This window comes from Salmo salar, chromosome ssa12 (assembly GCF_905237065.1).
Source record: "Salmo salar chromosome ssa12, Ssal_v3.1, whole genome shotgun sequence".
Classification (NCBI taxonomy): Eukaryota; Metazoa; Chordata; class Actinopteri; order Salmoniformes; family Salmonidae; genus Salmo; species Salmo salar.
The window spans coordinates 22,068,946-22,083,105 of record NC_059453.1 but is presented as its reverse complement, the minus strand read 5'-3'; the positions used below and the strand labels follow the sequence as shown (position 1 = coordinate 22,083,105).

General features: G+C 44.3%; 1 protein-coding gene across 6 annotated transcripts in view; it reads right to left on the bottom strand.

Annotated features, from left to right (window-relative positions):
* Positions 1-268: 268 nt before the first annotated feature.
* LOC106590181 (gamma-adducin) overlaps positions 269-14,160 on the bottom strand; it is a 155,501-nt gene continuing 141,609 nt past the window's right edge. For 3 of the 6 annotated variants that reach the window (XM_045691031.1, XM_045691032.1, XM_045691030.1), the window contains 6 exons: positions 10,977-11,093; positions 10,668-10,754; positions 10,102-10,122; positions 9,251-9,374; positions 4,519-4,611; positions 269-3,360 (listed from right to left, as the gene is read on the bottom strand). In XM_045691031.1, coding sequence (XP_045546987.1) covers positions 3,110-3,360; positions 4,519-4,611; positions 9,251-9,374; positions 10,102-10,122; positions 10,668-10,754; positions 10,977-11,093 — 693 coding nt within the window. In that variant the 3' untranslated portion in view covers positions 269-3,109. The remainder of the gene's footprint in view (positions 3,361-4,518; positions 4,612-9,250; positions 9,375-10,101; positions 10,123-10,667; positions 10,755-10,976; positions 11,094-14,160) is intronic. The other 3 variants (XM_045691034.1, XM_045691033.1, XM_045691035.1) reach the window with 3 other exon arrangements.

The following is a 14,160-nucleotide window of genomic DNA, read 5'->3' as shown; positions in this document are numbered from 1 at the left end:
TGATTGCGTCCCCATGTGCACACTGGATCTTTTCGTTTATGAGTTAAACTTAAAATGATTGTGGATGGATTATGTTCAACGTAAAAACAGACAGTTGGAAGAATGATACGAGTGTTTATGAATGTGGATTGTAGATGATTACGGGGCGATTTTTGCGCCAAAATAAATTGAATCGGAACTCAATTTCTTTTGCCACTAAAATGACTCCATAAAAGGAGTCTGCCACTTCAATCAGTTTAAGACATGGAAATTAAAAATAAAGCTTCCGTTTCTTAAAATACAGTTTTATTTTGTGAATTTACACTGATTAGCAACACATCTGAAAGCAACTCCATTATAGAAGAACCTTTTCTAATAGGATTTTTGTTCACAGGTCACAGGTAGGGCTTGGCTCATTACTTGCATGCTAAAGCGATCCTTTCTTTTTTTATAAACAGAAACAAAATGGTGGACAGAGGCATTAGTTAGTAAAACAAAGGTGCAAACGGTCGGTAGATGGGAGAGAATAGGAAATAAAAAGAACGCAAATGCAAACTCAATTCATCTGAGAGCGGTTTGTAAACGCTCGTACTGTAAATGGTTAATAAGGAAAGAGAAACCTAGTACTTGGTAAACGAAAAAGACTGAACTGAAAACCTGTCTGATACAAATGGAAAGATGAAAAATAAGAACTGTGTCAAAAAGGAGAAATGTTATGAAAAAAAAGGGTACAATTATGAGTAATTCTAAAAACGTGGTGTGTTGATGTCATAGTTCTCCCAAACAAAACACCCCACACATACACTTTTACATTTTCTAAAACTCACACACCTCAACCCTTTTCCCAGCTGTTCATGTAACTGTGAGACCAAAAAGCTCATCTCTGCTGTGAGACAGATGATAGGGCCATTTACACAGCTAAAGAGGTGCCTCTCTCCTTCCCTCCTTTCATCCCTCTCTCAGTGTTCCAAATCCAATAGTTCACATTGCTAGCTGGGATATTGGTACATCTGTATATTAACTGTATGTCTACATGCCACTTAGTCATCACTCTTCCATGATTTATATCTTCTTGAGAAATAACACGAGTTCCAGTTTCCACAACCGACAACGTCGTGAAAGAAGCTGTTGAGATGCAAATAAAAAGAGAAACTAAAGAGAGAGGCTAGAGAGGCTACGCAAACAACGTCTAGGCAACTATGAGCTGTCAAAGTGGTCTTATGAGCAGTCATAGGCATGACATAGGGGTGACTTATAAGAGGCCTAATGACAATCCGGGGAGCACTCCTGTTAAATTTGTCGCCCGGGTGCGGGCAGGATAAGATTCTCAACCCTTGTCTCATGATTTAAAATATACGAGAAAAATATAGTATATGGTTTTAATATTTTTTTTTTGAAATCACACAAAATACACACCATAGCAACAACGGCACCAGTTCCACGCTCAAGGCCCATGATTTTTTATTTTATAACTGAAGATACTTTTTGTATTTTGGGACCTGTTTTATTTATTTTGTTGTTTTTAACTGAGAAATAATATTTTTTAAAGCGTGACACAAATCTATATATTTTTCTTCTGAAACAACTCACTTTCCACAACCTAAAGTGTATCTTCCGTACTCTGCTCCTGCTATCTACTTTCTTGCTTCTATAGATTCTACTGGTTCTTTCTGCTTCTAGAATCTCCTTCATAGTAGAAACCACCTGCAACTACATTGTGTTATAATCCTACCACAGTAAAAGTGCAGCACAATAAAATACAAAATATATAGTTAAAAATCTATACCCAACATATCCAGTTTTCATATATCTCAGTTATATAGTATTTTTTTGTAATCTGAACAAGAATATAATTTGAGAGAAACCTGCAGGCAACACTAGAGCAACGTAGTCAGCCATATAAATTCAGATTCTTGCAAAAACATGCGTAACATCTTGTATTTCTCTGTAAAAGTATAGAAACGAACACAAAACTGAGTGAGATGACTACTACCAAATTGTGTCAATTAAAAAAAACAAAAATGTAATATTATTTAATGAGATGACATGTTTTTATGATCTAAATGAGATTAAAAAGTATATAAATGATGATTCTTCACTAAAACGTGATTGCTTTTTTATTCCTTTTAGTTTGGCAAAATAAAAATGAAACGATCAAGAGGAGAGGACAATAAAAAATTCTATGTGAGTTTAGAGTGAATCAGCAGCGGTGAACAACTGAGATGAAGGCCGGAGGTCGACTAGTAGAGAGCTAGGTAATGTAAATATAGATTCACTTTTAACAGAAGGTGAGAGAGGAGGAGGAGCAATAAAAAGAGGGATGAAAGAGAAAAACAAAGCGAGGCAGAGAAAGTGAAAACAAGAAGCAAGAGTGAAAGAAAGAAAACCTGTACATTTAAAACCATCTCAAACCAGTTTTCCAGTCTGACTATTACTTTGTGGCCTCTCTGATTTCAGTCCTCTATGTATTGAAGAAGCAGACCTCATATGAGGAGAAAATGTAAGCGAAAAGAACATGGTGGTTGTTATGGTTACCATAAGGGCGTAAAGCGTTTCCGTACGCTAGCTGGTTGCCATATTGTGCAGTTTAATAATACCACTGATGCATATCTAGACCCGCCAGTGTCGGCTGGAGATTATGAAGCAAGGAATACGATTGGCTGTTTCTAATTCCATAATCAACAATTAGCCAATGGCAGAGAAGAAATAACATAATCAGCCAATGGCAGAGAAGAAATAACATAATCAGCCAATGGCAGAGAAGAAATAACATAATCAGCCAATGGCAGTGAATATTGAACATGGGGGAGGAGTCCGTTTTCCAGAATCAGTTGTTGCAGCTTTATCATTTTAATCCTCGCCTTCCCAAATCAATGAGCCTTCACTTCAAGGCAGAGGAAGAGAATCCTCAACTCAATTCATCACTTTTCGTGCAAGTCTAAAAAATGTTAACTTAAAAGAACAATTTGTTAAAAAATACAATCAAAATAAAATCTTTAAAAAAAAAATGACAAAAGAGGACACTGACAAAAACAAAACTAAAATAAAAACAGACAAAAAAAATAGGAGGGGTCCCCTCTTTCTTAAACTGTATATAGGCTTTAATATCACTCCCTCCATCTCTCTTTCTCTAGGCCTCCATTTTCTCTTTCTTTTTGTTCTTCTTGAGGAATGAGGGAGTGCGGAACTTCTTCTTCTTCTTGTTGGGGGACTTGGAGGGCGAGCTCTCGGGGGAGAGGGCGGAGTCTTCGATCTTCTCGCCGGTGTGGACCTTGACCTCAATGCTCTCCACGCTGGTGGTCAGCTGACTGACCCGTTTGCTCAGCTCGTCGTTCACCTCATGGTTGCCGCCGTCCTTGCCGTTCTGCATCGTGTGGTTCTCTGGAAAGAGCAGCGGAGAGGGGTCAGAGGTCAGACAGGGTAGACCACCACCAACCACAACAACAATAAACCTGATTCTGTGTCTGCTACAGACCTGTATACTATGTTGTTTCACCACAAAATATGTTCAAGTGCTACTAAGGATAACTTTTCCAAATTCCCAGGTTTTCCAGAAATCCTGGTTGGAAGACACTGGAATGAGGAAGGAATAACCAGGGAATCTGGGAACCTCCAACCGGGATTTCTGGAAAACCTGGGAATTTGGGGGAAATTGCAACCCTAGGTGCTACATTTACCATGAACAACCTAGGAGAGGATGTCAACTGATGTCACCTACCCTACCTTATCTTAGCCAATGTTAATGTGACCGTGACTATGTGCTGTACGGGGATCCAGTTACCACGCGAAGAGTGTTTTTTACAAGCACTGTTCTACTGTTCTGTCACAAGATCATTTCAATGTACTACAATGAACCAATGTGTGACATCATAAGATGTTGTTGAGCAACAATCGACCCGACTTGGCCCCCACAGGAGAACTGGTTGACTTAAGTCAAAAACTGGGTTACGAATTGTGTCGCACGCACACACACGGAGCAGTTTGCTGTGGGGAACTGTGTTGATGGCTACTCTAGTGTTCTGTAGTTACGTGGTGTTGGTGTTTGTTGTTCAACGGGACAGGAAGTAGTTACTACAGGAAGTAAAACTGAGTCAATGTTAATGATTAAGTGGAAGTAAGACATTATAGAATTGGTACTGATTAAACATAGTAAAGTTGATTTCATAATAGCAATGTAGTAGGTTTCCATATAATTTTGTTATTATATCTATTATAACATTTGAGGTAAAAGTGGAACCAAAGGAATGTAGAATGTGTTTTTGACATAATAAAACACAGCACAACCGTAGTTACATTTTACATTTTAGTCATTTAACTCTTATCCAGAGCGACTTACAGTAGTGAATGCATACATTTCATTTCATGCATTTTTTTTGTACTGGCCCCCCGTGGGAATCTAACCCACAACCCTGGCGTTGCACACACCATGCTGGCGTTGCAAACACCATGCTCTACCAACTGAGCCACAGGGAAGACCTGTTCTGTTGAAACGCACACAAACAAACACATTTCACAACGTTCTCTCTCTCTGTGGGATACCTTCTTTAGCTGGAGTTATTTGCGGGGACTGAGTTTGGGACAGAGACTGAGAGAGAGTGGAAGCGTCGTTGGAGGTTAGGTCGTGCTCGTCATCTGCAGGAGTGGGTGAGGGATGAGGGTTGAAGGGGTGGGAGTAAGGGGTCAGGGGGGTGAGAGGGTTTGGGATGAGGGTTGAAGGGGTGGGAGTAAGGGGTCAGGGGGGTGAGAGGGTTTGGGATGAGGGTTGAAGGGGTGGGAGTAAGGGGTCAGGGGGTGAGGAGGGGGAGAGGGTTTGGGTTGAGGGGTAAGGGGTAAGGGTGAGGGAGTGGGTTGGTAGGAGTAGGGTTGGGGGGGTGAGAGGGAGAGGGTTTGGGATGAGGGTTGAAGGGGTGGGAGTAAGGGGTCAGGGGTGAGGGGTTGGGATGAGGGTTGAAGGGGTGGGAGTAAGGGGTCAGGGGTGAGAGGGTTTGGGATGAGGGTTGAAGGGGTGGGAGTAAGGGGTCAGGGGGTGAGAGGGTTTGGGATGAGGGTTGAAGGGGTGGGAGTAAGGGGTCAGGGGGTGAGGGGTTGGGATGAGGGTTGAAGGGGTGGGAGTAAGGGGTCGGGGGTGAGAGGGTTTGGGATGAGGGTTGAAGGGGTGGGAGTAAGGGGTCGGGGGTGAGAGGGTTTGGGATGAGGGTTGAAGGGGTGGGAGTAAGGGGTCAGGGGGTGAGAGGGTTTGGGATGAGGGTTGAAGGGGTGGGAGTAAGGGGTCGGGGGTGAGGGGTTGGGATGAGGGTTGAAGGGGTGGGAGTAAGGGGTCAGGGGGTGAGGGGTTGGGATGAGGGTTGAAGGGGTGGGAGTAAGGGGTCGGGGGGTGAGGGGTTGGGATGAGGGTTGAAGGGGTGGGAGTAAGGGGTCAGGGGGTGAGGGGTTGGGATGAGGGTTGAAGGGGTGGGAGTAAGGGGTCAGGGGGTGAGAGGGTTTGGGATGAGGGTTGAAGGGGTGGGAGTAAGGGTTCGGTGGGTGAAGAGGGGGAGAGGGTTTGGGTTGAGGGGTAAGGGAGTGGGTTGGTAGGAATGGGATGGAGGGGGGGGGGTTAGAGAGAGGAAAGTGAGGGTTTGGGGGTGAAAGATTAGTGTTGACACACATGTTAGAGGCAAGACAGTGCAAACAGTTCTGGGACCAGGCTACGTTGGGGCACATGGAATGTAGTGGTCGTACAGTACGTCCAGTACATACTGTGAGGAATCTAATGGGTTAACGTGGTTCATTTAACCACCAGGTCATTCTTCTGGCCATTACTAATATACTGCTCAAAAAAATAAAGGGAACACTTAAACAACACATCCTAGATCTGAATGAAAGAAATAATCTTATTAAATACTTTTATCTTTACATAGTTGAATGTGCTGACAACAAAATCACACAAAAATAATCAATGGAAATCCAATTTATCAACCCATGGAGGTCTGGATTTGGAGTCACACTCAAAATTAAAGTGGAAAACCACACTACAGGCTGATCCAACTTTGATGTAATGTCCTTAAAACAAGTCAAAATGAGGCTCAGTAGTGTGTGTGGCCTCCACGTGCCTGTATGACCTCCCTACAACGCCTGGGCATGCTCCTGATGAGGTGGCGGATGGTCTCCTGAGGGATCTCCTCCCAGACCTGGACTAAAGCATCCGCCAACTCCTGGACAGTCTGTGGTGCAACGTGGCGTTGGTGGATGGAGCGAGACATGATGTCCCAGATGTGCTCAATTGGATTCAGGTCTGGGGAATGGGCGGGCCAGTCCATAGCATCAATGCCTTCCTCTTGCAGGAACTGCTGACACACTCCAGCCACATGAGGTCTAGCATTGTCTTGCATTAGGAGGAACCCAGGGCCAACCGCACCAGCATATGGTCTCACAAGGGGTCTGAGGATCTCATCTCGGTACCTAATGGCAGTCAGGCTACCTCTGGCGAGCACATGGAGGGCTGTGCGGCCCCCCAAAGAAAAGCCACCCCACACCATGACTGACCCACCGCCAAACCGGTCATGTTGGAGGATGTTGCAGGCAGCAGAACGTTCTCCACGGCATCTCCAGACTCTGTCACGTGCTCAGTGTGAACCTGCTTTCATCTGTGAAGAGCACAGGGCGCCAGTGGCGAATTTGCCAACCTTGGTGTTCTCTGGCAAATGCCAAACATCCTGCACGATGTTGGGCTGTAAGCACAACCCCCAACTGTGGATGTCGGGCCCTCATACCACCCTCATGGAGTCTGTTTCTGACCGTTTGAGCAGACACATGCACATTTGTGGCCTGCTGGAGGTCATTTTGCAGGGCTCTGGCAGTGCTTCTCCTGCTCCTCCTTGCACAAAGGCGGAGGTAGCGGTCCTGCTGCTGGGTTGTTGCCCTCCTACGGCCTCCTCCACGTCTCCTGATGTACTGGCCTGTCTCCTGGTAGCGCCTCCATGCTCTGGACACTACGCTGACAGACACAGCAAACCTTCTTGCCACAGCTCACATTGATGTGCCATCCTGGATGAGCTGCACTACCTGAGCCACTTGTGTGGGTTGTAGACTCCGTCTCATGCTACCACTAGAGTGAAAGCACCGCCAGCATTCAAAAGTGACCAAAACATCAGCCAGGAAGCATAGAAACTGAGAAGTGGTCTGTGGTCCCCACCTGCAGAACCACTCCTTTATTGGGGGTGTCTTGCTAATTGCCTATAATTTCCACCTGTTGTCTATTCCATTTGCACAACAGCATGTGAAATTTATTGTCAATCAGTGTTGCTTCCTAAGTGGACAGTTTGATTTCACAGAAGTGTGATTGACTTGGAATTACACTGTGTTGTTTAAGTGTTCCCTTTACTTTTTTGAGCAGTGTACCATTAGTTTAGAAGTATACATCAGTGCCATTCCAAAAACCCATTCATTATCACAGTGGAGTTATAGCAGCAGCATTACAGACAAACAGTCATTCTTGAGACTATCAGCATCATAGTATACATAACAGCACATAGTATTACTGTGAGCACAGACATGCAGAAGAACATTCCAGAAGGAGCATAAGAACATTCTATAAGGAGCATAATATGGAATCCAGATTGGACTGGTGTAGAGTAGGTGGGGATAGGGGGTGGATGGTGTCATGGCAACCGGGCCCACTCATACAGACGGTGTGAAAACCTGCTGTGGGCCAGTCTGTCTGTTCTGTTGGCCGCCTTAGTCATAGGATGGAGGGATGGTTCCCCGCTGCACACACACACCTTACTACAGGCAGGGGTTTTACCATCTTGACGGCAAGATCAGGAACAACTCTCACTAAAAATGGTGTTGTGGCTTATACATGGGTTTGGAGACATCTGCAATCTGATTGGCTGAAATGGGGCTCCAAGCCATTGACAATTCCCTGTTATCGGACTGTCTATGGAAGTAGTAGCAGCTTTCAGTGGAGTGGAATACTACTCATTTGACTTGTGTATAACATGGTAGGATAGATGGCTGGTGTGTGTTTCTCTGTGGTTCTATATGGGTTGTGTGTGTGTGTTTCTCTGTGGTTCTATATGGGTGTGTGTGTTTCTCTGTGGTTCTGTATGGGTGTGTGTGTGTTTCTCTGTGGTTCTGTATGGGTGTGTGTGTGTTTCTCTGTGGGTCTGTATGGGTGTGTGTGTGTTTCTCTGTGGTTCTGTATGGGTGTGTGTGTGTGTGTGTGTGTGTTTCTCTGTGGTTCTGTATGGGTGTGTGTGTTTCTCTGTGGTTCTGTATGGGTGTGTGTGTGTGTGTGTGTTTCTCTGTGGTTCTGTATGGGTGTGTGTGTGTGTGTGTGTTTCTCTGTGGTTCTGTATGGGTGTGTGTGTGTGTGTGTGTTTCTCTGTGGTTCTGTATGGGTGTGTGTGTGTGTGTGTGTGTTTCTCTGTGGTTCTATATGGGTGTGTGTGTTTCTCTGTGGTTCTGTATGGGTGTGTGTGTGTTTCTCTGTGGTTCTGTATGGGTGTGTGTGTGTTTCTCTGTGGGTCTGTATGGGTGTGTGTGTGTTTCTCTGTGGGTCTGTATGGGTGTGTGTGTTTCTCTGTGGTTCTGTATGGGTGTGTGTGTGTGTGTGTGTGTGTTTCTCTGTGGTTCTGTATGGGTGTGTGTGTTTCTCTGTGGTTCTGTATGGGTGTGTGTGTGTGTGTGTGTTTCTCTGTGGTTCTGTATGGGTGTGTGTGTGTGTGTGTGTTTCTCTGTGGTTCTGTATGGGTGTGTGTGTGTGTGTGTGTTTCTCTGTGGTTCTGTATGGGTGTGTGTGTGTGTGTGTGTGTTTCTCTGTGGTTCTGTATGGGTGTGTGTGTGTGTGTGTGTGTTTCTCTGTGGTTCTGTATGGGTGTGTGTGTGTGTGTGTGTTTCTCTGTGGTTCTGTATGGGTGTGTGTGTGTGTGTGTTTCTCTGTGGTTCTGTATGGGTGTGTGTGTGTGTGTGTGTGTTTCTCTGTGGTTCTGTATGGGTGTGTGTGTGTGTGTGTGTGTGTGTTTCTCTGTGGTTCTGTATGGGTGTGTGTGTGTGTTTCTCTGTGGTTCTGTATGGGTGTGTGTGTGTGTGTGTTTCTCTGTGGTTCTGTATGGGTGTGTGTGTGTGTGTGTGTGTGTTTCTCTGTGGTTCTGTATGGGTGTGTGTGTGTTTCTCTGTGGGTCTGTATGGGTGTGTGTGTTTCTCTGTGGTTCTGTATGGGTGTGTGTGTGTGTGTGTTTCTCTGTGGTTCTGTATGGGCGGGTGCCTTCTCTGTGTGACTCTCTCTTACCACTCAGCCCCAGCTGTCTCTTCTCTACGTTCATCGTGTATTCGTCCATCTCTTTCTCAGACAGCTGACTGAAGGGGTTAGGAGGTAGAGGAACCATCTGGTCATCCTCTGATGCCACGTAGGGCTGGAGAGAGAAAATGGAGAGAGAGAGAGAGAGAGAGAGCGAGAGAGAGAATAGAGAATAGAGAATAGAGAGAGAATAGAGAGAGAGAGAGAATAGAGAGAGAGAGAATAGAGAGAGAGGGAGAGAGAGAGAATAGAGAGAGTGGAGAGAAGAAAGAGAGAGAGAGAGGAGAGAAGAAAGAGAGAGAGAGTGGAGAGAAGAAAGAGAGAGAGAGAAAGAGAGAGAGAGTGGAGAGAAGAAAGAGAGAGAGTGGAGAGAAGAAAGAGAGAGGAGTTAACATAGGATCAGACATAAGACTCCCCAGACTTTTAACATGGACAGATACATTCCTAAATTAGGACCAGAGTGAGTACACTAAGTCATGCCAGTTCATCGTAAACCACAACACACACTAACACACAATTCAATAGAAATGGGCATATCACACAAACACACTCCAATACTTTCAAATGACTTACCAACAACAGGGAGAAACTATGATTCAGAGACACTGCCTAATATGAACGCTGTTCTGTCACAACCACATAAGAACATGCACAACACACATTTGGTGACATAAGGAAGTAGAAAAACACTGGTCATTCATTGGTGGAGTGCACTATCATGCGTAAACACACAAACAGTGATGACGTGACCTAACAGGACACCAACTGAAACGACAAACAGGTCAGATAAAATGCACTAACACTGCACACTGTAGTATTCAAAAAGCCTGTAGAGACATTACCTTTACACGGACCGGCTGATCCTTCAACACACGACATACACCATGTAGGGGAACAATATTTCATATGTGATCAAATCTCACACTTATCAGTTTGATCTCAACTCTGATAACAGGCAGAGAGACCTGGATTGTGTTATTTCCTTGCTATAAGATGATACCAATCACCAAAATGCTGCCAAGAAGATCCAAAAGAATTAAGTTATTCCCCAAAGTTGGCACTCTGAAGGACGGATGTCATTACAGAATCCCAGAACCATAGAGATGTGTATTTCTGGTTCTAAACAATACATTAGCCCCACCTACTGGTCAAGGTTGGCAAATGCAATAACAAACAGCTAAGCCTATCTTGCCTGGATGATATGGCTTACTTAGCAAAATCCTCAAGGATGCTCACAGCTTACAGACTGCCGTATATACCCTATAATTCAAAAGACTGTCATATATTGAAATAAATATTGAAATATAATGGTAACCACTTTAGTTGTTGTTTATGACACTTATGGATATATCACCAACAGGACTTCAGGTAAAGTGGTATATTGGTTTGTCACAGAGTTGCCACTCACCATTCGAGGTTCGTCCAATGGGATGCCTGCCAGGTGGTGAGAGCGAGGTCCGGACGTCATCATGTCGAATCTGTTCTGCTCTCTGATCTGTAGTAGGACAAAACAGTGACATCACTTACAGCTACACAACCAGGAAGTGCATGGTAAGGATTGTGGTTCTGATAGGACAGTGGAAGGCAGAGAAGGAGCTGACAGAGAGGAGATAAGTTGAAGTTGGCCTTAGTGATCCAGGGTCAGTTTTGCCTTTCTCCTACTGATGTTTATGGTTAAGATGTATGGAGGGTAGCTGATCCTAGATCTGTGACTTACTCGGTTTCTCCTCTCCAGCACCTCGCTAGGGTTGGTGTTCATAGGGACAAACTGATTGGGGTCCTCGATCCGGATTGGAGTGCCGCTGCTGTTGCCACCTTCCTCAGACTTCATCCACTGTAGAGAACAGAAAATACAAAAACAGTCAATCAGACATAGACCAATCAGACATAGACCAATCAGACATAGACCAATCAGACATAGACCAATCAGACATAGACCAATCAGACATAGACCAATCTGACATAGACCAATCAGACATAGACCAATCAGACATAGACCAATCAGACATAGTCCAATCAGACATAGACCAATCAGACATAGACCAATCAGACATAGACCAATCAGACATAGACCAATCAGACATAGACCAATCAGACATAGACCAATCAGACATAGACCAATCAGACATAGTCCAATCAGACATAGTCCAATCAGACATAGACCAATCAGACATAGTCCAATCAGACATAGTCCAATCAGACATAGACCAATCAGACATAGACCAATCAGACATAGACCAATCAGACATAGTCCAATCAGACATAGTCCAATCAGACATAGTCCAATCAGACATAGACCAATCAGACATAGACCAATCAGACATAGTCCAATCAGACATAGTCCAATCAGACATAGTCCAATCAGACATAGTCCAATCAGACATAGACCAATCAGACATAGACCAATCAGACATAGTCCAATCAGACATAGTCCAATCAGACATAGACCAATCAGACATAGACCAATCAGACATAGACCAATCAGACATAGACCAATCAGACATAGACCAATCTGACATAGACCAATCAGACATAGACCAATCAGACATAGACCAATCTGACATAGACCAATCAGACATAGACCAATCAGACATAGTCCAATCAGACATAGACCAATCAGACATAGACCAATCAGACATAGACCAATCAGACATAGACCAATCAGACATAGACCAATCAGACATAGTCCAATCAGACATAGACCAATCAGACATAGACCAATCAGACATAGACCAATCTGTCTAGGTCATCTGGAGGGAAAGGCTGCCCAATTCTGATATTTTTTTCATAAATTGCTTTTGACCAATCAGAGCACCTCTGAAAAAGATCTGATGTGAAAAAATCAGAAGTGATTGATCAAAAGACTGATTAGTGGAAAAATTGGGCTGCCTGTGTAAACGTAGCCAAGGTGAACATGCTGGTATTCCTTTCTGAGTCATTATATGTGGTAATATCACACAGATGTAATTCTCTAACATACCAGGAGAAGGCAGTCTAATATAAGGTTTCACCAGAATGTGGAGCAGAGAACGTCAGATTGGCTCTAGACTAGCAACTGAGCTAGTCAGGACTAAGACCTGCACAACACAATGTGTAGACATGAACAGGGAGCTCTGTGTCATCAACACTGACCATATGTGTGTGTGTGTGTGTGTCTGTCTACAGTAGGAGTACTGACCATGGTCCTGGTGTGTTTATATAGAGTGTTAACCCTGCCTACAGTAGGAGTACTGACCATGGTCCTGGTGTGTTTATATAGAGTGTTAACCCTGCCTACAGTAGGAGTACTGACCATGGTCCTGGTGTGTTTATAGAGTGTTAACCCTGTCTACAGTAGGAGTACTGACCATGGTCCTGGTGTGTTTATATAGAGTGTTAACCCTGCCTACAGTAGGAGTACTGACCATGGTCCTGGTGTGTTTATAGAGTGTTAACCCTGTCTACAGTAGGAGTACTGACCATGGTCCTGGTGTGTTTATATAGAGTGTTAACCCTGCCTACAGTATGAGTACTGACCATGGTCCTGGTGTGTTTATATAGAGTGTTAACCCTGCCTACAGTAGGAGTACTGACCATGGTCCTGGTGTGTTTATATAGAGTGTTAACCCTGCCTACAGTAGGAGTACTGACCATGGTCCTGGTGTGTTTATATAGAGTGTTAACCCTGCCTACAGTAGGAGTACTGACCATGGTCCTGGTGTGTTTATAGAGTGTTAACCCTGTCTACAGTAGGAGTACTGACCATGGTCCTGGTGTGTTTATATAGAGTGTTAACCCTGCCTACAGTAGGAGTACTGACCATGGTCCTGGTGTGTTTATAGAGTGTTAACCCTGTCTACAGTAGGAGTACTGACCATGGTCCTGGTGTGTTTATATAGAGTGTTAACCCTGCCTACAGTATGAGTACTGACCATGGTCCTGGTGTGTTTATATAGAGTGTTAACCCTGCCTACAGTAGGAGTACTGACCATGGTCCTGGTGTGTTTATATAGAGTGTTAACCCTGCCTACAGTAGGAGTACTGACCATGGTCCTGGTGTGTTTATAGAGTGTTAACCCTGTCTACAGTAGGAGTACTGACCATGGTCCTGGTGTGTTTATATAGAGTGTTAACCCTGCCTACAGTATGAGTACTGACCATGGTCCTGGTGTGTTTATATAGAGTGTTAACCCTGCCTACAGTATGAGTACTGACCATGGTCCTGGTGTGTTTATATAGAGTGTTAACCCTGCCTACAGTAGGAGTACTGACCATGGTCCTGGTGTGTTTATATAGAGTGTTAACCCTGCCTACAGTAGGAGTACTGACCATGGTCCTGGTGTGTTTATATAGAGTGTTAACCCTGCCTACAGTAGGAGTACTGACCATGGTCCTGGTGTGTTTATATAGAGTGTTAACCCTGTCTACAGTAGGAGTACTGACCATGGTCCTGGTGTGTTTATATAGAGTGTTAACCCTGCCTACAGTAGGAGTACTGACCATGGTCCTGGTGTGTTTATATAGAGTGTTAACCCTGCCTACAGTAGGAGTACTGACCATGGTCCTGGTGTGTTTATATAGAGTGTTAACCCTGCCTACAGTATGAGTACTGACCATGGTCCTGGTGTGTTTATATAGAGTGTTAACCCTGCCTACAGTAGGAGTACTGACCATGGTCCTGGTGTGTTTATATAGAGTGTTAACCCTGCCTACAGTAGGAGTACTGACCATGGTCCTGGTGTGTTTATAGAGTGTTAACCCTGTCTACAGTAGGAGTACTGACCATGGTCCTGGTGTGTTTATATAGAGTGTTAACCCTGCCTACAGTATGAGTACTGACCATGGTCCTGGTGTGTTTATATAGAGTGTTAACCCTGCCTACAGTATGAGTACTGACCATGGTCCTGGTGTGTTTATATAGA